The 26,083-nt window shown below is 31.1% G+C and overlaps 1 protein-coding gene across 1 annotated transcript; it reads right to left on the bottom strand.

The window, feature by feature from the left end:
* Positions 1-430: 430 nt before the first annotated feature.
* On the bottom strand, positions 431-25,720 carry LOC145323935 (uncharacterized). Its single transcript, XM_080166543.1, has 2 exons — positions 25,469-25,720; positions 431-4,903 (listed from the first exon to the last, which is right to left on the bottom strand). The coding sequence occupies exons 1-2, from the start codon at positions 25,553-25,555 to the stop codon at positions 3,698-3,700; spliced, it is 1,293 nt and encodes a 430-aa protein (XP_080022669.1). The 5' UTR covers positions 25,556-25,720; the 3' UTR covers positions 431-3,697.
* Positions 25,721-26,083: the final 363 nt, after the last annotated feature.

Here is a 26,083-nt window from a genome sequence, read left to right as displayed (position 1 = left end):
TATGGTTTACTGTTCTATCCCAAAATATTAAACGAAGGTTTTGAGAAACGACTCGAATAATTTTGTTGTTCTTTTGATTAGGCTTTGTATGGTTTTAGGCTATTTTAACGGTAGGGAGCCTTTAGAGCATTGGGTTTCACCAAGTTGTTGCGCGGAGCGTTTTTTTGAAAATTTTACCAACCCTAATAGATTCAAATCGAGGGGGTGTATTATAGACGAGACGGTTGTATTTTCAGTGTCAAGGGGGATGAATACACCCCGCTTAACTATGTAGAGACAAAAATATTTCTGTTTATGTCTCATTAAGTGATGTATTATTATTTTAAGTTATTTTCTTCCATTCAAAATATTATCAGCTTGTTATTGCTGCGCTACTACACTAGAGGAGAAAATTGTCCCTGTCGAACTATTGAAGAAAATATGTAAAATATTTGAAATTTAGACACATATATTTTATTTCACAAGTTAGCCATAGCAGAAATTATTTCAATTTTTTCAATATCACATAAACTTGTCAACTTATCATCAGAACGCTTTTTTCCAACGCTCAATTTTGAATAATGAGTAGCTTTGCTACTACTAAGAATATTACACAATTTTAGTTATTAAAAACTTATGTTTTTGATTTACATAAATTAACACAATTTATCTCTATTAAAATCATCAATTTAAGTTTTGTTTTCTGAGCTTGGATAAAAACTATAATTTTAAATACAATTATCATTATTTGATTTCATAGTTTTGCCAGGATTACAAAAATTTACTTAAATATAAAAAAGTTCCATTAATAAGATTCTAAAAATTAGCATCTTAAAAATCATACACAAAATCTTATTTTTGAAACTTTTTTTGTGTGAAAGGTTTATCTAGACATGACATTATAACTAAATGTATTGTAAAATACAAAAAGTTGGACAAAAGAAAATTTTCCCTTTTCCAAGAATATTTCATTAATTTCTAATAGACAATAGGCCAATCCCTATAAAATTTCTTAGGTTAACCTAGGAGTTAGGGTTTCCTTAGCCTTACAAAAATAAAAAGGAATATGTAAGACTCCCTTAGCTATCCTAAGAAATTTTATACGATTTGGCCCAATGCAATTTTGTCTGGTAAAGATTATTTTCAGCGGCCCAACCCATTGCAAACAATGCATTTCAAGGTATGATTAGGGGTGTGTATTCACTTTCGCACATGTTTCATAATAATGCAAAACACCAGAACCACATTTTATTCAATTAGCATAAACTGTCCCTTAATTTCCTATCTCAGATAGTTGACCCCCCCCCCCTCCCCCCTTTTATATTTGAATTGATGTATTTTTGCGAATATGAAACACTATGCGGCAGTGAATGCCCACCATGATTAAGCCATGTCTAGTAAATGTACATATTCAGATGCACAGGCCATTTATAAAAGCTAAAAAAAACTATCATAATAATAAATAAACATAATTTTGATATTTAGATGGTTGTTATAGCCAGGGTTTTGCAGTCGCCTTTATCCCAGCCGCTAAACGGCTGTTATAAAGCGGCAGCTGTTGATCCCTGATTAAATGTTTAGCTTTTAAAATGTGGACAATATTAGAACTAAAGCTCCTGGACACAGTCTTTTCTCAATTATAATAAGTATCAAAAAACAAACAAGAATAAACATGTCAACAGCAACAAAAAAAACCTAATTAATTTTGATAATTATTCATTATTGATCCGGCTAAAAACTAGTGGCTGTAAACAATTTTAATTGAAATTTAAGTACATTTTTTTACAAGAAAATTACTTTTGACAAAAAGTGTTGTTTTTATGGAAATAATAATTGAATTTTTGACAAAGAAATTATCATCTCAGCCCACTAGTATGATTGCATTTTAACTAAAGGTATGATTTCCGTACAGCATAAGAAAAATGGCAAATTTCTTACTAAATCTTGCACAAGATCCAAGCAATAAACGATAAGCTAATTTCGTGCCAAATTTAATTAATTTTAAATCTCAAAATTAAGCTTTATAATTATAGATAAAATATCTAATTATAGGGTTACAACAATGGAATGGTCTAATTCAGTCCACGCTGCTTAAAATTATCATTAAATCTTATTTGCAAGTTTTTTTTTTCAATGCTGATCAGTTATCACACCTTTTAACAGGATGTATTATTTAGTCTAGGTACATTGTGTGTATTGGTTCATCTTATTTTTAATTACTATTTTTATTCTTTCAGTTATAGAAAATGTAGAAAATTGAAACAATATTATTTTCTCCTGTTTATTAACTATATATTTGTATTTTATTAAATTAGAAAAATTCTACAGAAAAGGGGGATGAGAGCATGAGCTTTTTCAGATTGAAGTAAGGGGGGGGGGGGAGATCTTGCAGAAGAATGCTTAAAGTATTAAAGATCTTTTTAATCACATTATCTGCTGAAAATGCTAAAGCGCGCATCTCCCTTTCATAGCTAAAACTTTAATTAAGTCTGTGCAATAAAAAAAGTAATTAGACTTTTTATTTAAAAAAAAACAAATTTACTTGCATTAATATAACATAGTGAATATTTAATATAATTATATAAGAATTATTTTTTGATAAGAATATGAATGGTATAAATAGTTTTTTTCTACTCTAGACAAGTATAATAATAATAAGAATAATTGGGTCAAATCGGAAATATCAAGAAAGGTGTTTTTTTCTTTCAGGGCTGATAGCGGCTAAACGACTAAGCAAAAGGGCTACAAATAATTTGAAATAGCCTAAACCCAAAAAAAATGCGCGTAAATTGGCATTTTTTAGTGCTCTTTGACCTAACTGGGCGTGACGATTTCAGATTATGTATAGGCCGTTTGGCCGCTAGCAGCCATAAAAAGTTAGCGAAACTAACAAATCTTCAATTTTCAGACGTGAACCGACTAATTATAATAATAAAAAAACTACCAGAGACCATGGAAAGACTTTTTTTTATCAATATGCATAGAAACAAATTAATTCATTTCTTAACATGGCATTATGAAGGAGCACCGATACTAGCAAATTATATAAACAAAACAGGACTCAGCAGCTGCTAAAAAACCGCTAAAAAAATAAAATTCAACTGGAAGCAGACATCCAGTCTGATAATAAACATTTTAGGAAAAAAAAGACGACAAAAGCGGCTTTTTTTTAACGGCTAGCTGGCAGCTAATGCGCCCTGTGTTACATTAGAATTTATTATTTAATAAATATGTAAATACATATTTGCAAGGGCCTTTTCAAAGGTTTCTACGCATATATAGCCAAGAACAAAAATATTGCCGCGTGTAGTGTCAAACACCCAAAAAAAAACATCATGGCTAGGTAGAATAAAAAAAAGACTTAATAGAAAATATGACTAAATTTGGAAAGTGAAGGATTGGCGGCTTTTGGCATTTTGGTCTGAACATATATTTTCTACATACTAGCTGAGTTTTCACAAAAAAATGTTTAAACGCTTTGCATTCCTCGGCTTTGTCTCAGACATATCTCTAGTTGTAGTGCTCTAGCCAATAATCTTTTTTTTCGTTTTGCTAGCAATAAGAGAACAGCTTCATTTGTGAATGATTTGTTAAATCTTGTCTTATTCTAAACAAGAGGATTGATAATGACAAATTTATCTGGAAAATCGCCTCATGTTTTATTAAACAACCTTTGTTAGTAGGTGCTTTGAGGCTTTGTCAATGTGGGTCAGTTGTCTCAACTTGTCATGCGCATAATGTTGTCCATCCAGTCGTACTCCGCTTGCAGGGAGCTGGGCAGCATGTCCACCAAGTCGCGCGCGTCAAACTCAAAATGTGACGAATTTGACGAGGTGGAAGTGGATGAAATAGACGAGTATGACCCGGACTCCCACGAGTCAGGGCATTGTACCTCCATCAGGTCAGACAGGCCGTCCAGGTCCACCAGGCAGTTGTCGTCAGTTGTGTTGAGCTCCTGCTTGATCTGCAGCAGCTGGTCCTCCGCCTCACTCAGAATGTTCTTTGTCGACTTCTCCGCTGCCATGGTTGAGATGTTAGTGGTGCTGCTGACTAGACCTGAGCTAAGTTCAATGTTGAGGCGCTTGTTCAGAATGGGGTGAAGGACTGGAGTGTCGTCGGCGACAGTTGACTCGGGCGAGTGAGGCCGGCTGCTGCCGTCACTGCCATTGAAGCTGCTGCGCGTATCACAACTGTTGAGGCTGCTACTCCGGCTGATGCTGCCATTGGCCGCGGGGCTTCCGTTGTTGTTTGATCTCCCGCTGCTGTTGCTTGTTCTTTTTGCCGCGGCTGTCTTGGGACTTGCCGCTACAGCTCTGAATAAACTGAAGCTTATGCTGCTTTCCGCAGCATTTGATTTCTGCAGCTGGCTGCCTTTCCTGCCGCCAGCCGCTGTTTTAACGAATGAATTTGTAGAAGTTTGTTGAAAAGACTTGTTGGTAGTGGTTGAGGATAAAGATTTCTTGCCCAGTGAATCCGAGACAAGATTTCTGTTCAGAATTTGAGTGAGTGGCGTCAGTTCTTTTTGTTTAATAACCAGGGTCAGTTTCTCAGAGGCCGCCCGTTTGCTGGCCTGGCTCTGGAATCTGCCCCCCAGTTGTTTTTGAAAATTTAACTTTACAGCCTTCAGCTTCCTTTGAGGTTCCACTGAATACTTGACAGGCGTCGGAAATTTGGATTTCTTCTTTGGTTTATATTTATAATCTGGATATTCTTTCTGGTGAAGTAGTCTAAGTCTCTCAGCTTCATCTATAAATGGTTGTCTCTCCTCCTCAGTCAGGGTTCTCCACTTAGCACCAAGATTTTTGGATATCTCAGCATTATGAGCATCAGGATTCCTGTCAATTATCTTCCTTCTCTCCAACTGAGACCAGACCATGAACGCATTCATAGGCCTCTTCACATGGTTCTTCTTGTGCTTCTTAGTCTGAAATAGAAACAAAATTGTTAAAAAATAAATCAAAAAAAGGTTATGTTAGAAAAGGTGTTGTGACTAAATGGGAAAGGAAATGATTCTGTGAATTAATGCATGAACTCCAGTTCAAATCGTGTTGGCTTCGTGTCATTAGTAACCCACCCAGTCTCCCCCCCCCCCCCCTCCTCCATTACTTATTACTCTCTCAACTGACTCTGTACCCCCCCCCCCTTCCCCCAACTGTCTGTGCCCTGGCAGGGAGGGGGCAGACAATGACGGTTTAAATAATCTACAACCCGTTTTCCCTAAATAAATGTTAGCTATAACACACTTAAGAATTTTAGGAAATACTAAATTATACTCCAATGTCTTGTCCCTGAATCCCTGACGCTCTGCACAAATTTTCCAAGATTCGGAAAATTTTGGAGAGAAAAAAGTTTTGAAGTTCATCGCTTTCTGTGAACCTTGAGTTTTTAATAAGTTGCGGGTCAACCCTTCTCTTCTATGCATCACAGTATTAGGATGTTTGTCTGTCTGTCTTTCTTTGATTTTTGTCCATATCAAATGTACTGGTATGTAAGTGTTTTGTTTAAAGCTTTTTTAAAGTTAGATTCTAGTTCTTAAAGTTTTAAAACTATTGAAAATTTATTTTTGGTTCAACTGTTCACTAGTGTCTATTTTTTATAATTTATACCAGAACAAGAAGAGTTATTTTCTTAAGTAGCATAGCAAATGAAGTGAAACTTTTTAGAAGAATATAATGGAATCAGTTCATTAAAGTTAAATTAGATTAGAAATAGGACACACTACATGTTCTGGTCAAAGTTGAAAAACTGAGTAACGTATAGACGTTCTAACATACAATTTCTACGTAAAAAGTAGCTTCGCTACTAAAAATTGTACACAATTACTTAATCTGACATTTGATTGAACTATAAAGGATTAGAACCATAACAATGACACACAAACACAAACAATCAATATAAATGTAAACAAAAATAGATGAAATATTAATGCTACCTTTTTTGTTAGCATAGCAACTATATAACCAGGAATTGTCTGTATGTCCGAGTGAGGTATAAAATAGTCAACATAATATAGATTATGGGCAGATTATATCAAAATACAACTGCATACATCATGTGATTGATTTAGAATGCGTTCCATAATTTAAATAATCAAAAATGTTACTTTCTTGTTTTTGATGCGCTACTTCAATGGACATAATCGCCCTTGTATGTCTGAAGTATTTTGTCTGGTGGTAGTCAATGACCCCGAGGGCCCTGTGTTGTATATTGTATTGAAAAGATTTATTTAAATGTATTAAGTTTTATATATTTAGGCCATTATGCAAATCATTGGGAATCATCATATTCACTGGTGTGTATCCACGGATTTTTCTTTGTTTGAATAGGGAAACAGGATCATATAAAAAGGAAATAAATCTAAAAAAATTGACAACTTTGACATTTGAAACAGAGTTTTTTTTTATTTTCTATAAAACAAGGATGACAACATCCATAAAAGCGAAGCACTGAAACGGTAGGACAAACGGACATTAACACTTGTATAGTGTTAGAACTTAATTATCATAATATAAATTTATAAGAGTCAAAGCAAAATTGTAAGTAAATTTGTTGTAAAACTGCTTGATACAGGATAATTTTTATGGACATACTTACATTTTTAGGGCTTGATTATAGAGTTGCTTCGCTTCTTACATTATACTTTGTTGTCCCAGGAATCAATATACAAAAAATCAGACCAATCCGATGATTTGATCACATAAAAATTTGTTGTTAAAAAAGTAAAAAAATCAACATGTTTAAAATGGACGTACGGACATTTTGGTAATGATTATAGAGTTGCTACGCTTTCTAAATCGTACCTAACTACTAAAGGAATCATCATGCAAAGTTTGAAATCGATAGGACAATTCTAACATGCCTAAATTAACGAAAAAAGCTATCCGTTACGGACGTACGGACGTACGGACGGACCGACCCTAATTATAGAAAAGCTTCGCTTTTAATAATTATAGAAAAGCTTCGCTTTTAAAAATACGTGCTTGTCTGACACTTACATATTTTTAAAATTATATTGTTTTAACGTTTCAATGGCATTTTTTTTAGAGTGTTCTAGTTTTTTAACTACAACATGATAAAAACCCGTAGGTTCAATAGTCTAAAAGCGAGAGAGAGAGAGAGAGAAATGTACATGAAAATTCTTACAAAAAGTGTAAAATTGTATTTGTTAAAAGATAAACTTTTGTGGCCCACCCTCCCTCTTTCATCTTTAGCATATTAATACATGTTTTAAGAAGCGCAGCTATTCTGTGATCAGAATCTGTAAGGTTTACTTATTTAGACTAATTTAAAAAGGCTTTTTTGAACATTCCTGTCTTTTGAATCTCACACACACACTTTTCCCGTGCAAACGGAAACACCTGTACAGACTGATACAAACAAACACAAACTGTGGCTGAGCTTTTTTTATTCTTTGCATTTATGAAATATTATTAGAGTTTGCTGATTTTCTTAATTTTAAAGGATGCTGCGCTAACTTTGAACATCATTTTAACTGATTTTTTTACATATTTAAAGTACTTTTAAGAACAGAAAGTACAGATTTAATTTTTCTAACCAAAAGAGCATGTGACTATCAAAGATGTTAACAGAAGAAGTAATATTTTGATAAAAATATATTGAAATTTTTATTTGAAGATACGTAAAATGCAAAGGTACATTGCTGAATTAGAGCAGAAAATTAACAACAAAAAATATAGGTCATTTCGGATAGTGTATGATGCATATTCAATGACAGAATGACTGTATATGCTAAAAGAAATTCAAATAGGATGGTTGCAAGATGGTTAAAAAAAAATAGGAATAGTAAAAATTGTACGAAGGATATAAATTACTAGTCTTTACATTTATAAATTCTTTTATTCTAAATACAAAAAAAAAATTGTTTATTTATTGTCCAAAATTACCATGAGCGATCAGCATTCTTTATATTTGAAAGGATTAAAGATTCAGCTCCAAAACAAGGATATGACAATAAACGATAAATCTATCCTCCCAAAAATTCTTCTATGTAAAATTTAGCTTGTAGTAGTTGGGGTAAAAATGAGTTGTATAATAATTTTATTAGAATTGTCCTATCCCTGTATCCCTGATTACAACTCCAATGATTGATAACTAACAGAAAACACCGAAGAAAAGCTAAGTTATAAGTTAGGCGAATGAAAAAATATGCTTTTTCTTAAAAAATACTTTAAAATTGTTTTAAAGTATTGTAGGTTTTTAATAGGTGTATGTTGATATTTCATTATCTGTCAAAGTAAATCTTTCTTGTTAGTTGTGCGATCTTAAAAATGAAGTCATAAAATATTCAATATCAAAATTAAATGATCCATTTTCTACTGAATATGCTGTAAGATTGCAATTGCAGTGCTACCTATTATCATAGTTATCCTTTTAGAAAATCCATTAGGTAAACATAATGATTAAGGAAGGAGAATATTATCTAACTGCTCAACTGCCTGCCTCTCTTTTCAGTCGAGTGAAGAAAAACTGGTCTAGATTCTAACTCTTTTGGTTTACCAGCATTCAATACCAATGATTACAGTCAGTCAGTACACCAATACTGTACGCAAGTTTTAAAAGTACAAATTCATATCATTAAATATTGCTTCTAAATTAGATTTAGGTTTTGTTTTGTACATTGTAATACATTAAAAAGCTGACCAAAATTTGTACTGTATGCAAATAGACCCTGAATTAGCTTATCATCATACCATCGCAAGGCATGATCATTAGTCACAAGAAATTCAAAATAAACATAGCTTCTCTATTACTACGAATTGTCATACTTCGTTCTTCTTACTTAGGTGTATCTTTTTTGTTTATTGGCAAACTAAAATTAGCAACATAACCTTCACTTATAGATATCATAGACAGGTGCACAGTTTGAACCAGGATTAAGATATTTTTAGATTTATACAATTATTTATAAACAGATTATTGGATAAATATATTTAGTATTGGATATAAATATTTATTTTTATAAAATTCGTCATAATTTTTGTTATAAAATGATTTAACAAGGACGAATGTTTGCAATAGCAGCAATTACTAATAACAATTTTTTAAAATTGTAATGTCAGTTGGCAATTTTTGTTTTAAATTTTTCAAAAAAGAACAGTATAATTGAGACATGCGTACATACAATACAAATGACCAATGAAAGGCCAGTTTATATTTTAACATTGGTCAATTAAAATGTTTACTTGCCTATCATTGGTCATTTGTATTGTATGACGTCATTTTTTTACACCTATTTGCTGCTTCTAGCTCTGCTTTTTTTTATAAGAATTGCACCTATTAAACTCGACTGTAGAGAACTAAAAGTATTGCATAATCGTTTCTGTCAAAGCTCAAAGCTGCGATTTGGGACATAAAATCAGCATTTTAAATCGATTTGAATTATATAATAGTAAAACTAGAGAAAAATTGGGGAAAGAAGATATATATCCCATTGTCCTTTCTTTAAATACTAGTGCAAATTAATCTCCTTTTTGGAAGTGGGTTAAATACTGGACATACACACAAAAATTTAAGAATTCAAAAAGACTTAAATTGATGAAAATTTATCCCCATTCTTAGCTTTACGTGACAATTTCTATGATTTTCTTAATATTTACCAAAGTAATACAAAACATACATTTTTTTCAAAATTCATTTAATCCAAAATGCTATAGATTCGACATTAATTATTGAAATTGTGTTTTGACAATTACGTTAATAAGACAAGATTTGTTTAAAAGGCTGAATAAAATTATCCATAACCATTCAAAGAAAATGAATCTGGGCCTTATCAGAATAAACTATAATTTATATAGTTGGGCAGCTGAAATTATATATTCTCAATAAAATATTAGTAAAATCAAATTTTTTTGCGTCTAATTCCTAACATACACGTATTTCATTTATTATCAATATCTGGCAAAAGTAAGTATTACCTAACCAATATAAATAATGTACGTCTGCCCAACTGTAACAACTGGATTGTTTGTTTGATGCCACAATAACTATTCCACCCGCCCACACTTTTCAACAGTCGTCTATCACGGCCGCAAAAAAGCAGTAGCAATTTGTCGTTCTGGTGTGCTTGATAGTATGAAATTGATATATTCGGATTCAGAAAATAGCCAAAAAATATAGAGGATGGGTAAATTGAGAAGCTTTATTTTTGTATTTCTAATAATTTTTGAAAATGTGAAAAACATGTTTTGGTTGAATTGAAGATACGCTATTTTCAGCAGCCTTTTCTAGGCAATTTTATTACTCTTCATTCAGATAAATATTAAGTTTAGTTGCGATATACATTTCTCTCAAGAATTGAGAGAAAGATACATTTTAAAAATTTTATTTGCGGGCAACAAATTATCTGTTGCCATTTCTGATCACAACAGTGCTTTAGAATATAGATCAGACAACTTTACAATTAGGAAATGTTTCATGTCATTAACCATCCAAAATTGAATCTAAAAAAATCTATCATTATTTTGCTGTTACACATACTTTTCTGGGTTTTTTTTGTCTTATATCTATGCATATTTCTTAAAATATTCTATTCTTAAACCAAATCCTTTTTACTCCCTGACGAATTTACAATAAATTTATTGTAATATTGAATTTCATGCTGCTAATTTTAAGTAGGATTTAAAACATTTTAAAGTAATTTAGCTCACTTCTAATTCAATTTTATCTCTAATGAATATTTTTATAAAATTTTTGTATAAAATCTTTGCAACAGATGCAAGGACATTTAATATAACCTAGTAATATAGTAGCTGCGATGACAGAGAACAAACAGCCCAAGAATGTATGCAGGTTTAAAGTGGCCAACAACTAATAACGTACTGTTTAAAAAGATTTGGTTGATACATGGTTTTAAACATAGGCAGCTTTGTTTTGAAAATAAACTTTCTAAAAATTATTTTGGCCTACACTTTAGTCCATAATCGTTGCTGCAGTAATACTAACACGTGCCTAATAGAAAATAACTCGATAAATAACATAAAATCAACACTAATAAGTAATAACGTGGAGTGACTTTCATTTTTAAATAATTTTTATTGGTGCTTAATCTTAATGTTTGGATAATTCTGATGTTATGTGCTGAAAATCAAGCACGATTACCTCCTTTAGTAACGAAGTTTTTATGTTATCAAGTTATACCTATCTACACAGAGTTCAGGAATCACTGTAGTATCTGTGAGTGGATTTTTATTTGATGATTTATACATTTTAGCATTCAATCTTACCCCTCAATCTTTCGTGCTGTGACTGTATCGAAAAAAGAATGTGCCAAATGATCAGGTGATTTCACTCAAACCTATTATTGGACTAACCCCCCCCCCCCATTTGGGATACTTTCCCTACGTGACCATCCCTCGGGGCTTTCCTTAACCTATCCTAATCTAGCATGAGAATTAAAATACATTTAAATCAAAAACTTCACTATCAGAATATAATTTCATTGTGGATGGACTTATCATAAAGTTTTGGAGTATTTACGCTGACAGAAATATGATTTTATAAGTTATTACACTTGTGTTTTACATATAAATGGAAATTAAGCAATATTTATAGCTACTTAGGCATATTTAGGGATAGGTAAATTGAAAATAAAATCTACCCACTATACCCACTCTTTAAGTGCTCAAGCTGTGTAAAAAAAAGGCTATTTTTTTTTTGCCTTTGACTGTACTTAAAATATCAACAATCTACTTGTGTTTAATTATTATTACATAATTGTGCTAAAAAGCAAATTATTAAGAATAGTGGAAAGAACTTATTTTTCTTTAAAATTTGTATAGAAAGAGATCATTATTAGTATTAGTATCTAATTAATCGCAATAGAATCTACAATATGAAATCATAATGTTGATGTTTATTGATGCTTTGGTAGTGTTTTTATACCTAACACGGTTTTAGCTTTCATATTTGCGCTATAGACGACAATACTTGTTCTTGTTTGAAATATAGGACTAGAGAATCTATGATTGATTATAAGCTCAGACTTTCCAACTATACCCTCGGGGTCGTGGTGAGCCTAACTTATTCAATATGCATAAGTGTATGTCTACTTTGGGTCCATATTTATTTAGGGAGGGATAGAAAAATGGTAGATATATCAATCTCCACATTATTTTTCTTTTGGGGCAGATCTGTAAGATTCTAATGAATATATCGGGATGGTTTTATGCCATTTCCAACCTTTATATCTTCAACACAAGACCCAAAAATGCTAAGGGCAAAGACGCCAGTTAAGAAATAAACCAATAATATAGAATAAGTTGAGAACAGTTTTTACCATACATACTAATATGTACTATAAATAGATCACAGGTACAGCAGGGATTAGACAATGGTCTACAAATTAATCTTCCTCTACCCCTTCTCTCAATTATTGCCTGTAAAAATTTGCTTTTTGATGATAGAAATATTTGGAAGAAAAAAAAGGGTTGCATTCTTGTATTGTCCTCTCCCTTCCTGTAAGAACTAGGTAATGTTTTGAGGAAAACAGGGGAAAAGTAAGGACAAGAATCTTTAGGATATATGTACAATCTTCAGGAATACAGGGATAAACAAATGAAAGATAAATTAATCTTTTCCAATTAAAAATAGAATAATTAGTTTACCTCTCTATATAGACTTAAACTATTTTGAAGTAATGAGGATTAAAAAAAAGATTAATTTATTCTCCATTGGACTATCCCTGTATTCCTGCCAATAATACATATTACATTTACTCTTTGCCAAGCAAATCTTTCATTTTCTTCCATCTCTCTATCTCTCCCTTTCTATACATCTTTCTATATCTCTCTTTCAGTTTCTTGCTTTTCTCTAGCTCTCTCCTATCTATCTATCTATCTCTATATTATGTGTATGCTTAATATACCAGAGGTACCAAAGAATTTGCCATGTTGGATTAAATAAGTTAGATTTTATGTTTGTCGGAAGACAAAGCCTACATCATAAGCTTGATAGAAGTTTTGTTAAATAACAAAAACGAAGGTAAAAGTTGTGGTTTCTGAGAAATTTTAAAAGTTGTTTTTTATAATTTTTTCAAATGGAAATTTCCAGGTATTCAGGTTTCTATTTTCAAAGATGGCCAAAATATTTGGCTCTTCTAGCATATATCTATATTAGATATTTACAAATAATACATGCATATATCGAGGAAGGGATACAACAGTGGCAGTTTTAAGGATCTATATTAACAGGCCCAAAAGCAAAATATAACTAAAAGGGGAAGATTAATTTATCATTCATTGTTCCATCCCTGTGTGCCTGCAAGTATCTGTAATATGTAAGTACAACCTGGAAAAAAATGTACAGTTCCCAATATAGCCCACCTATCTCTATTCATTTAGTTTTTCTCCCCAGGTCTGGAGGCTAGATTATATGCCTATTAATTCTTGCATAAATGTATGTTAATAAGGACAATTGTGTCCGTTATTAGCGCAGCTATAACATGCAAACAACAATTTGTGCAGTCATTTTTTCTAATGTCAGGTATTTGTTCTTTTCATTTTATTCTTTTGAATTTGGATATTTTGCAAATAATTAAAACTGCTACTGGAAAAGCTTGGACATTATTAGTTTGTAAATCATAATCAAGATTTATAAAAGTATCTTCAGTTTTTTACACCAACAAATATGACTACATGTATATAAAACTTTAGGGATCAGTATAATTTACAGTCCAATTCCCCCTCCCTTGGCATATTCTAGTTAGAGAGCAGCTGCGCAGCTAAAAAATTTATGTAAAAGCAACTAATGAGCTGTTAACTTTGTTATGAATGTTGGAAGTGTAAAAAATTAAGAATGTCACTTATTGATAGAAATGCATGTCTTTAGACATTGTATTCCCCTCCCCCCCCCCCCTTCTTCTCAAGCGGCGCGCACATATATCTTTTGTTTTCCCCTCCTATTGAGAAAACTATTTGAACCCTAGCCTTGTCGGTCAACTAATAATATTTCTCAGCAGAGGCTAATCACTTAACTTAAAATTTACATAATTTAAGGCAATTTTGTCTTTTTTGTGTATTTTTTTTTGTTTTTGGGCAAAATAATTACACAAATGAGTTTTTTGTGACTCAAAATGTCCGCCCAATCCTTCAAAGCTGAAGATTAGTATTCAGCAGTGAGGCTTTAATAGTGTGACTTGGCAAGGCGGGTACATACAGATAGAGGGGGGGGGGGAGGGAGGTTTGTCAGATTTTTGCCAGTGATATGTTCAGCGGTGCATAGCCAATCAAACTATTTACAGTCTCTCTCTCTCTCACACTTTCTTTATGTCTATGTATAGTACATTATTTTTATGTATATTCATATAACATGCTAAAATATATAAATATAAATCATTCAAAAAGTTTTTTTTATAAGGTATTAATTATTTTTTTAAGAATTAGACGGCACAATAAGCACAATAATTTCATATTTCAATCTTCATTTTACTTTCCATTCTCTCTTATAGTGCAATCTGCCTTAAATTAATCTACATGGATAAGACAATACATAGAATTTTCCCCCAAATTAAATTATTAAACTTCTGCTTTTAATAAATATTTACATAGAGAACGAAAGATATTTAGATTTTTTCAGCACCATTGCCCATCCCCTCCCTGTGTAATGTGTATGTAGGTCTGTAGAAAATTGCCAGATTATACTAAATTCAAAATTGTTTAAGACCCTAAATTGAAAAGATTAGTTTTGAAAAAGAGATTTTGTATGCAGTAAATCTTGCGGCGGATTACATAGAAACAAGGATAATAGTGCCCGTTTAAGGCGCAGAAACAGCATGATAACAACATTAAGATAGAAAAAGAACAGTAGAAGTAATACAGTCTGATCATAATGTGCATCAAATGAACGGCCAATTTAATATTTTTTGTGTGTTTAATACGTACGTAGGCTAGAGCAATATACTTTATAAACAAGAAAGAAAGGTATAGTGAACTAAACTCACTATGTCATAGTGAGGAACAGATAGGCACTAACTATAGAGTAGCTGCACTACTAGAAATATTTCCTGCCAGAAACAACTTGGCTAAATTCTGCTAAATTACCACTTTTGCCCCACTAAGTTTTAAATGTCTTTAAAGCCCGACAGGGATCCAAGGATGGGACATTGGACGATATATTAATCTTTTCCTTATTTCTTATCTATTAAATTCTGCCTTTGCTAGTTTGAAAAATCAATGGTGTAAATTAAATCTTGCATAGTCCTCTCCCTCCCTGAAAGTTATGGGGTTAGTAGTTGAAAAGTAAATTCAGGCTGGAGGGTTAGATGGAGAGTATATTTGAAGGTGTAATATCACTTCCGCTCTTGTACAGTTGTATTACATCATCTTAAGATAAGAACCGCAAATACTTTACATGAACTCAAACTGATCTTTCACTCACTCTTATTTTCATTATTCTTTTATATAAAGTAGTAAGAGTTTTTTTTTGTCTCAAGCTTAAGAACTCAATAATCACTGAACTGATTGGGTTCTCTATTTTGGTTCAGCTTCACATAAGTCCTGTGATGGTTTAGGGCCTCTCTGCCATTACGAACACAGAGCCCCTAGAAGCCAGATGAGTATCTATTAGTTTATTTAAAAGAGCATGTTCAGCTTATGAAACACTAGGCGAATATGTTATTATGCAGAATTGAAGGCACACCAAATTTAAAGTATAATGTTTATGTTTATATGTTAATGTTTGTGTGGTCATTGCTTCAAGGAAATTGAAAAACATAAACATTTGAATTTGATAACAAAATTGATAAAACAAGGAAAAAAGGTTCAAATTTAGTAGGTACGTATTTTTAATTTCAAAAAAAATAACAATGTAAAGAAAAACGTGTATAAGGTTATATCATGTTCAGTATATAGAATTTAAAATGACAATTAGACAGATACAGTAAGGGTAAGTGTATGTGTAGATTTTTTAGTTATAGAGAAGCTACGCTTTTAAAGTTGGAAAATTTAAGAAACATAAAATCCTTTTCAAAAGATGCATTATTTTTTCAAGTAATGGCATCTTTTTTTAATCCCATAATTGTGTTATTATATTTTCATAATGCTTTGAAATCAGGAGAAAATTTGTTAAGGTTTTAAAATAATTGCATGCTAGCTCTCTGCACACATATACATACACACAGACAAACATACACAGCTTATTTCTAGATTAGTAAAATTTGTGTGAATAAATCTATGTAAAGGGAGTCACCTACATAAATTACTACTAATCTCAGAAAAAAGTATCATGAAATAAAAAAATACATTTGTTTTTAGAGGTGTATTTTAAAAATAATTTTCAATTTCTAATTTTAATCTTTAAATTCATTAATGAAACAGTTTTCTTTTTATACCAAAAACTGAAGACAAAGTGTAATTGACCTTTGTTTTTATTTAAACTACTATTTTACATTTTGTTGGGGATGGGCGGCCGCCAGTTTAGATTTGAAAAATCAGCATTGTGTAAGACATGTAAAGAAAAAACTTAAACGCTAGCCAGCCATATTAAGACAAAAAAGTTGAAGTTCGGCCTAAAACAATCATTTTTTTTAGAAAATATGCAGCTAAAGCTAAAGAATAACTTTTTTGTATTTTAGCCGTTAAATTTTTAACATTTTTCAATAATAAGTATGGCCTATACAACAATCAGCTGCCAGACCGTACTTATATTGTGCGGATGGCGACCCCTGATTTTTTTTACAATACATTAACATAAGCTTTTAATTATACACATTTTCAGTTCAAAGGTTAACACAAGAAAAAAATGATGGATTTATTTTAAAATATTTCCAGACTTAGCATAAATACTTTTTACATATGCTTTTTAATTGCTCATCTATTATGTTTTTTAATAAATCATTTAATTTTCAGCTGAATATATCAGCGTACTATTTTTTATTATTTTGCATAGTTTTTTTATTTCAAAATATTTTTTTCATATAATTTGGTAAAGGTTTCTAAAAATTAGTTTTATATTAGTAGAATGGTTAATGTAAGCAAATAATGGCGAACATCCTTTTGAAAAAAGTTTTTATTATTTTTGGGCTGTTAAAATATCAAAAAATATAGTTAGTTACAATATCAAAGTTAGTATTTGCTTATATTCTTATATTTTTGAAAAAATATTGCATAAAAACTCAAAAACAATACATCATTTTGTTTCATTATCAAAAAATAATTGTTATTAATAATCAATTTATAATTACACATAATTACACGCTACTAACTAATCTTTGTAATATTTATCCAAATTATAAAATTCTGCCAAGAAAATGTGAAACATAAAATGATAGAGGCAAAATTTTTGATTAATCACATAAAAGTTTGAAAATTCTAACCGAAATACATCAAACCTATTCAACTTTCCGCTTTTTTCCTTCAAAATCAGACATAATGTGCTTCTCACAATTTTGATCAAAGATTCCACATTTTATTTCCACTTTTTAGTAGCTAAGCTACTTTTTTATTATTGTGTCAGTCTGTATTACTGTATTGTGTGTTAGCAACCATGTTATGCTGCAGTTTAGATTTCGAATATTTATTGAAGGAGTTTGAAATTCTGAAAAGAAACTTTTTTTTCTCGGATGCTATTAAAGATAGATAACTTACATTCTGTCCGTCTGTCTGCTTCTGACGACCCCCCCCCCAACATTTTAAGCCATCAAATCTAATTGTAACCTTATTATTGCTGAGATACTTGAGAACATTGTTTACATACAAGAATAGTTATCACAAATTAAGGTAATGGAAATTTTTCCGATTTGCATGTGGAAAAATACATTAAGTTACTCATACAATCCAGGAGGGCAGGGATAGAACAATTAATGATAATTTTCTAATAATCTTAATTATGTGGGACACTCTGCTGACATTAGTGGTTTAGAAAAACTTAAGGGATCAAAGAGAGAAAATTAATTTCCAATGTTCTCTCCCTGCCTGCAAACAACCCAATAATAAAAAATAAGACGTTAGAGGGAGGGCAAAAGAAATAGAAATAAGGCACAGAGTATATTAGTTGGGTGGTTGAAAATAAATACTTAGGCTACAAAAAAAGCCACTCAAATCATGTTTCACATATTCCAGAACAAAATTGTTTGCCGACAGAAAGTGAATAATAAAAGTGATCACATATGACATGTATTAATGACTTGTCGACATTCTAAACAATGTTAGCAACTATTATCAAAATCATTCGCAAAATTTTGACGCTATAATGATACTGTAATAATGGCAACAGATACAAATGTGAAAGTGAGAAAGAAACTTATGGTAGTTTTGTTAATTTTTATTTTCATATTAGGGAAGAAAAAGGTGTCAGATTATCTTTTTAAAGAAAGAAAAGAGAATCTTTTCATTATTCTAACTTTGGCAGAGTGTACAGATTGATAGGTATAAATGAGGGAGGGGGAGTGCAAGGGGGGCGAAACAAGAGAACACAGTAGTAGTTGTGTAATTCAATACAAAATATTCTAATTTTAGCAATTGTCAAAATATGATGAATATTAGGGAACAGTTGGTTAGTAACAGTCAGAAACAAGAGGGTATGTAAGGGGGGGGGGGGGAATTACTAGGGTGAAATATTCTCACTATTCCCCCCCTCTTTCCTTATCTGACATCAATAACTCACCACTCTTTAATTGCCTTTCCCAATTAAGGCAGGGATGAATTTGCCAGAGGGGGCTTTAGGTTAATTTTAATATTTTATCTTGATTAACACTTGATTTTTAAAATTTGCGTTTTAAGGAACATTTTAAATAAAAATTAAAAACATATAGGTAATATCAAACCTTATATTTAAAAATCGGAGATATTAAAACTGATTCTAACCTCCCCCCCCCCCCTTTTAAAATCACCCTTTCATTCATTACTGAATGATATGTTGTTAACTTTGGAAAGGGTTAAAAGCTATTATTTAGAAACATACCCCCCCCCCCTTCCAATCCCCCTCCTAAATGCTGACAAATTTCCCCTCTGGTAGCAAGACAAACCGAAGGCTTATTAGAGCGCCCTTTAAATTTCCTCAATAGGCCCGTTCATAACCCCCCCCTCCCTCGAACCCTTTTAAATTTTTTAAAGCGCATCCTACCCTTCAGTTAGGGTCTATAGGTCGCAGAAAAATCTTTAGTATTTTTAGACAAGTTAAATTATCTGTCGTCTGTAAAATTTAAAATCAACAGTATTAGAGTTGTTAATAATTTTGATTCTAAATATACATGTATATCTTAAAGCTTAAATAATATCTAATCTTTCCTTATATGAATGTTGTCATCCTTGTTAACTTTAATATTTTTAAAATCTGATAATCCCACTGCTTACACCCCTTTATGTATTTTCTTTCATAATTTTCTCCTCCCCTCCCCACCCCTTCCTTTCAACTAAAAATAATAATCTCCTTACCCAATATATTGTCTAGTGTGCATATACTGCCCCAAATCTCATCATCGTATGTTTTTTTAATTGCACAAATACATAAAGATACATTAATAAAAGAGTTTTTTTTATTGATTTGCGACATTTTGCTTAATTTAGACTAAATTCTATTAGTTTGATGATGCAACACTTGCAGAAACGAAGGCACCCCATATAGTTTAACCTTAGATGTGTTAGGTAACCCTAAAAGTCAGGAAGAAATATGACAGATAATCTAATCTGAAACCCTTTTTAGCTCTTAATATTTACAAACAAATATGGCAGAATTTTACTGAAATTAATGAATTTGAAGATTATTCTATTTTCCATTGTCTTTTCCTATCCCGGAATCCCTGGTAAATGTAAATCTTATTAAAACACAAGAGAGTGTAACCCCACCACCCCCCTTTTTTCTCCATTATTTTCATTTTTCCATTTGCCCTTTAAATCTCCACTAAAAGCAAAGATAGAACAATGGATTGTGTTTGAAGTAAATTATGCCTCTTGAAGCTGGTTAAAATTATAGGAAATCAAAGGTTGTAGATTACTTTAACAGCCATTTCACACTACCTTCCACTCAAAGTCACAGGCAGCCATTTAAAAGTCATACATACAGCCACTTTAACCCCAGTACTACACCTCCCACCCCCTCCCCTCCACTCCCCAAACACACTCACCAACCCTTCTAAATCTATTTTTGACGGCGGCGATATGAAAGCAATCCTGCCTTAACTATACTACAAAATTAATAACTTATAACAAGAATAATTAAAATCAGAAGTAGCACAGTAACAATAAACTAACACGAGTCAGGTATAATGTACAATATTAAATCTTATGAACTTTCTATGACAGAGCGACATATGGACATGACATAGTAATAGAGTTGCTGCGCTACTGACATCCTGCATATTTTATGAACAATTAATTATCAATACTGAATCACTGATACTCTGTTTACAGTTAACAGTTAAACTGAAAAATATTTATGAGCTGTCGTTAAATATATTCATCATATGTTACATAATACATTATATACAAGTGGCTTCACCCCTTGTCTCGAGGGGCTTCACTTCATGTTAGTTTATTATTAAGGGCTAATAGATTTTTATTACATAGGCTAGTTTATTAAAACTAGGCCATGAACCAATACTAAGATATTTGTGAGATCCTACAGAACATACAAACACACATATAAAAACTAAAAATATTCTCAAATATTTCTAAATTGTTGAATGTATGATATTTTAGTTTAAATAATGTTGTTTAAAAGGTAGATAATATTTGGTTCACTGTGAAACAGCTCAGACCAATTTAACCCCATATAGATTATCTGGGTTTAGCACAGCAAAAAAAGAAATTGAAAAGACCCGGAATTACATAATAATAAGTAGTAGTATTATCCAAAAACTCATTAATATACATATACTATTTAGAATTTTCCTAAAAGTAAATATATTGCTGATTTTTTTTTAGATTTCTAAAAATGTTTTTAAAAACAAATTTTTCCTATCATAAAATCATTAATTTTTACCAGTTTTCAACAAAAAAAGCATATTAAAATATATTTTTGTTACCACTAAAACACACCTTTAGGAAGGGTCTTAGGGTCACATTTCCCCCCATGTGGCAAGCCCCTCTTCCCCCCATATCCCATTAAAAGTGCACGATTTTTAGCCCTAAATATTAACAACTTTAGTTATCACTTCAACACCAGTTTTTTTTCTTCTCAAGATTTTCTTAATTGTGCAGTAGGAAACTTTTTGCTTGAAGTGCAGCTACTCTACAACTAAGGTGTTTTCTCACGTCTATCATCGAATATCAGTAAGTTATTTATCATGACTTTTTTTTTATTTGATGAATTTAAAAAATTGTAAAACTCATTTTTTAAAATTTTACCTGACAATTTAAGAAAATGATTTATATAACACCTTTCAAAATTAAAATATAATTTGCTTTTTATGTTGTTACTAGTTATAGCTGCGCAATAATGGACATACTTATCCTTTTTAATTACAAACAATTGTTTTTTCTTGTTAATCACGTTATGTAAGACGCATTTTGCAAATTACAAGAAATTTAAACAAGTAAAACAACCGGAGAAGGGATAAGACAATAGTGGTTAAATTATTATTCCACAACTTGTTCTCCCAATATCTTTTAGCGACCTAGGGCACAATTTATACATTGGGGACAAGATAAGTTTTTTTTCCATACTACTTTCTCTATATCCCTGGATCTGAGTAAAAAAGTAGAAAATTTATCTCAGTTTAACAAAACAAGGGAAGATTAAGGTAACAGTGAAAGGACAATTAAGTAGAAATTAATCTTTCCCCTCAATTTAATGTGAGTAAATTTCTGGTTTTTAAAGTTAATTAAAATAAATACAAGAAGAAAATGTTATACCCCCCCCCCCCTGAAAAAATTTGAAAGAGTGGGGAGTAAAAATGTTGTTTGTTTTTCTAATTTTAACACATTTCTTGTGAACATAAATTTAGACAACTTTTTACTACGTTTTCAAGTAAAAATCAATATATACAATTTTAATTGCAAGTTGAATATAGAGCTTTTCGCAGTTGTATTATCATCTATTGATTGTATTTACATCGTTGTATTTACATCAAGTATTGAGCAATATGGATGGATAAAAATAAAAATTAAAACCTTGCCTAATTATATCAAAATAGAAATTTTCAATGTTTTGCTGAGTCTAGACAGGGCCTAAATAAGTCACCTGACTATTCATCTATTGTTATACATGAATGCATTTTATAATCTTTAAAATTCAGGTCTTTTTCGGATAAAAAATGCCAAATAAAATTGTAAAGTTTTGCGCACAGACAGTACATACTGTATATTGACACAGGGAAGGAAAGAATTATACCAATTCTACATCCCTTTCTTTCTCCTAATATTTGCAAAAGGCAGTCAATTACATTTCGCAATTGGAGGAATAATTTTTTATTTTGCCATTGTCCTCCACTCCTCGTAATCATGGAATTACTTGAATTGTCGCATTTCATATGAAAAAAAAAATTCTCCAGTATCAAGACCTAAGTAAAATAATGCTAATTTTTACTTTAGAAAAGTAGTAAGGTTTTATGATTATTAAAGCTAAGATCTTGAAAACTAATTAAATGATTAAAATTTAGTTTTTTTTGAGAATAAAAAGCGAGGATTGTAGGGCTCAAATTAGTTATAGAACTTTAACAGCTAAAAAAAGACAAGATTTTTAAAAGTGTTCTTTGGTTTAGCATACAATTAATCATACAACTCTTAAAGTTAAAACTTCTATTTATAATTTAATTCAGTGAAAAGAACAAAATGTAAGTGAGTAGATAAAATTTCAACAACAAAAAATATTAAGTATAGCCATATTTTTGTTCAAAAATATTTTAAAATTATTTAAGTACATCCTAAGCAACAAGAACAAAAATATCCAAAGTAGAGCAGTAATACCAAGTAAAAATTTTCATCAAAAAAGTGAAGCTTTACACATTAAGATTGAATGAAAAAAATTTTAAAGAACATTTATTATCTTTTTTAACCCGTCATTTACAGTAGGATGTGCGGAAAAAAAACCTGTTTATGCATAGGTAGCTTCACTACATTAGACAATTTTAAAGAGGATTATCAAATTTTTAAAAACAATGAATTTAATCTCAAAATTAGAATTATGTAATAGAACTTACTAAAGGATGAATGGTCAGGTTGATTATTTTTGAAGATTGAAAATCATCAACAGCAAACTGTTAGTCAGAAAATAAAAAAATAAGTCATTGATAAAAATTAATATTAACATAAATAAAAATTGAAAATCTAATTTAAATATTTTTTTGATATATGATACAATTTTAAGCTGTTGCTACTAATGATTTGATTAAAATCTGGGAAAAAATGGCATGTTTTTTTCTTATCTGTCCAATCTTAGCTCAATTGCAAACATGTATTTTAAATTTTAATTTAATTAGATTTGTAAAATCGTGTTAGCTAAAAAAAACCTAAGTTTGGTATATCTATCAAGATATATTTTAAGAGATATCTCTAAATGTGCAAAAATAGGCATACCTATATTATCAAAGCTATTATCATAATTAAAACAAAAACATTTGAAATTTATGAAATTGTTCGGATTGATAAATAAATTTTGTAAACTTTGTATCTGTAAAATCAGGGAAAGGACAATCAACGTTAAATTAATCTTCCTTAATGATTGCATGCGACATTCTGCATATGATAGTAATGGAATGAGGAAAAAATTGGCTCAGATTAGTTATCAACGCTACTGTCCTTTCTCTTCTTCCCTGCTGCAGCTAGAACTGCCTGCATTAGGTATTAAATTTCAGTTGAGAAACTGAATGAAAATCAAATAAAGTTTATATTAGCCTATTTTGTTCTACATTCAACATCACGCGTCTAATGATACATTCCCAGTTGATTTCGAATGTATTGTGATGACATTAAAGCTTTGTCGACTATTTGGCATTTATGAAATTAGCTGAAACTGACAAAATCATTATTATAAGCATATTTAGAACACCATGAATGTCATACGTAGATATAATAATAGCAGAAAAGATAGACAGGATATTTTCCAAACAAAAACATAGTTTATGCCCTATTGAGTTATCATTTTTATGTCTGGGTAGAAGTTCTAAAATTTGAAAAATATGAGGGTTATCTTTTAAATTTACATTGATATGTCATATTTATGTATGGGCAAAGGCAGGCGCGTGCACTCAGTCTTAACGGGGGTGCGCGAAGCGCATAGAAAATTTTAATCCCAGTATAATATCAATTATTGGTTGAGGGGAAGAGGGGGGGGGGTGACATCTTGGGGGATATAAAGAAAATATAAAAACTATGTAAGAGGGAAGGAGGTAAACAAGACCATCACACCCTAGCGCACGCCCCTGGCCAAAGTTAGGTGTAGACAAACAAATATCTGACCAAGGTACAAAAACACATCAATAATAATGAAAGAAAAACATAAAAAATCAATAGATCTTTGCTGGGCTACTAGAGACGCGCTTCACCCACTCATGTTAAACCTTTATGCTGTTATTTTTTGGTCAGATTGTCGACAACATATCATAGAAATTAGCCATTATAGTTATGTACATCACATATCAACTATGACCACTTTTATTTGCTGTATGTGTCGAAGTAATGCGCAAAAAGACCCATAAGCGCGCTCAAATCAGAATATTTTATGGAAAAAAATGAATAATATATCTGACACCTTACAATTTATATGAAAAATAAGCATATTATAGTTGGGGGCAAAGAATGCAATATTCTCTGTCGTGTTTAGACATTACTCTTCATGCTCCAATAATAAGAATGTGAATAAAAATAATAACAAGCACAATTATGAACATGGGTAGCGGCGCAGCAATGATAAACTGATGAAATTATTAAAGAAAACAAGGACAGTGGAATGTTGTAGAGATAAATCATGTGTTTTTCATAAATATGAAATTTTATAAGAAAAACAAAAGCAGATTTGTGTGTGTGTGTGTACCAGTCTTGACAGGCGGTTGTGTGACTACCAGTCTAAGTATGGATTTTTGTTTTAAAATCATTAAAACTTGGCAATAAAAAAGGTATAAATTGTTATTTTTCTTATCTTATTAACCAGAGTGATGTAAAGACAGACTAAAATTATATGTATAGCTGTGCTACTAAAAATAATAGTGTTTTGATCCTTCTCTCTGAGTCTAGAGTTACTATGGTATCTACGCGGTCACTGTGACAGTAATGTAGGCTCTACGCGGCCACACAATATTTATTTTGACAGCTACATTTTTTTTATAACTTAAGCTCCATTTTAAAGCATAGTTTGACTTAAAATTTAAATGAAATTGTAACAAAATCAATATTAATCTATTTTATACTTAATTTTAAGTTAAATAAATATTTTATTGATTTTGAGTTACTAAGTTTGGTGATTTTTAAAAAAATTTAAATATAAAAATGTTAAAACAGGACTTTACAAATATGACTGATGGAGATTACCCAACTAAAAAAAGTTTATTCTACCATGTAGTTTTCTAAAAACTTATTTTTAAGCTGAAAAAAAATTATACCTGAGTGGCATCTGAATAAGGAGTTTTTGAAGTTGGATCAACCAGCATCGATCTTGACACCTCAGGTTCGTATCCTGCAGTCTCCATGGCATTAAACCTGCCTCAATAAATGTCTATAAACTCCGCTTTATTCAAATTTTATCACTTTTGTCCAAAAAATTGGTCCAGCTTTTTAGCTGAAAAATTAAATTTTCTGATGTTAAAATTTTGTCCTACACGGCTCCTTGCCTCGCAATGTTCATGATGAAACTAATCAAATCGGAGCGTCGTCATCAGCTGATCAAGAGACGGCATGGGACTACAGCATAAACTTTTTTCTCTTTCCCCGCAATAAGCTGCCTCAAGAGCAATAAATGTAACACATGATTTTGTAAAATTAATTATTCTTAAAGTAAAGATTACACAAAATAGAAAAACATTAATATGTGATTCATATTAAAAAAAATAAAAAAAGCTAGCTTTTATGAGAAATTGCAGAAAAAATATGTTAAGTGTTTTGCTGCCTTACTAGTCCCATGCCGTTCCTCTTTCCGTTCTTGGCCACTCTGTAGCCCCATTCTTCAATACATATAACTTTAAATTAAAATGTTTTAATTGATTTATACCAAAATCTGG

Source organism: Acartia tonsa, chromosome 1 (assembly GCF_053477335.1).
Source record: "Acartia tonsa isolate MP-2025a chromosome 1, ASM5347733v1, whole genome shotgun sequence".
Lineage (NCBI taxonomy): Eukaryota > Metazoa > Arthropoda > Copepoda > Calanoida > Acartiidae > Acartia > Acartia tonsa.
The sequence above is the reverse complement of the archived record's forward strand: the minus strand, read 5'-3'. Positions and strand labels throughout refer to the sequence as shown.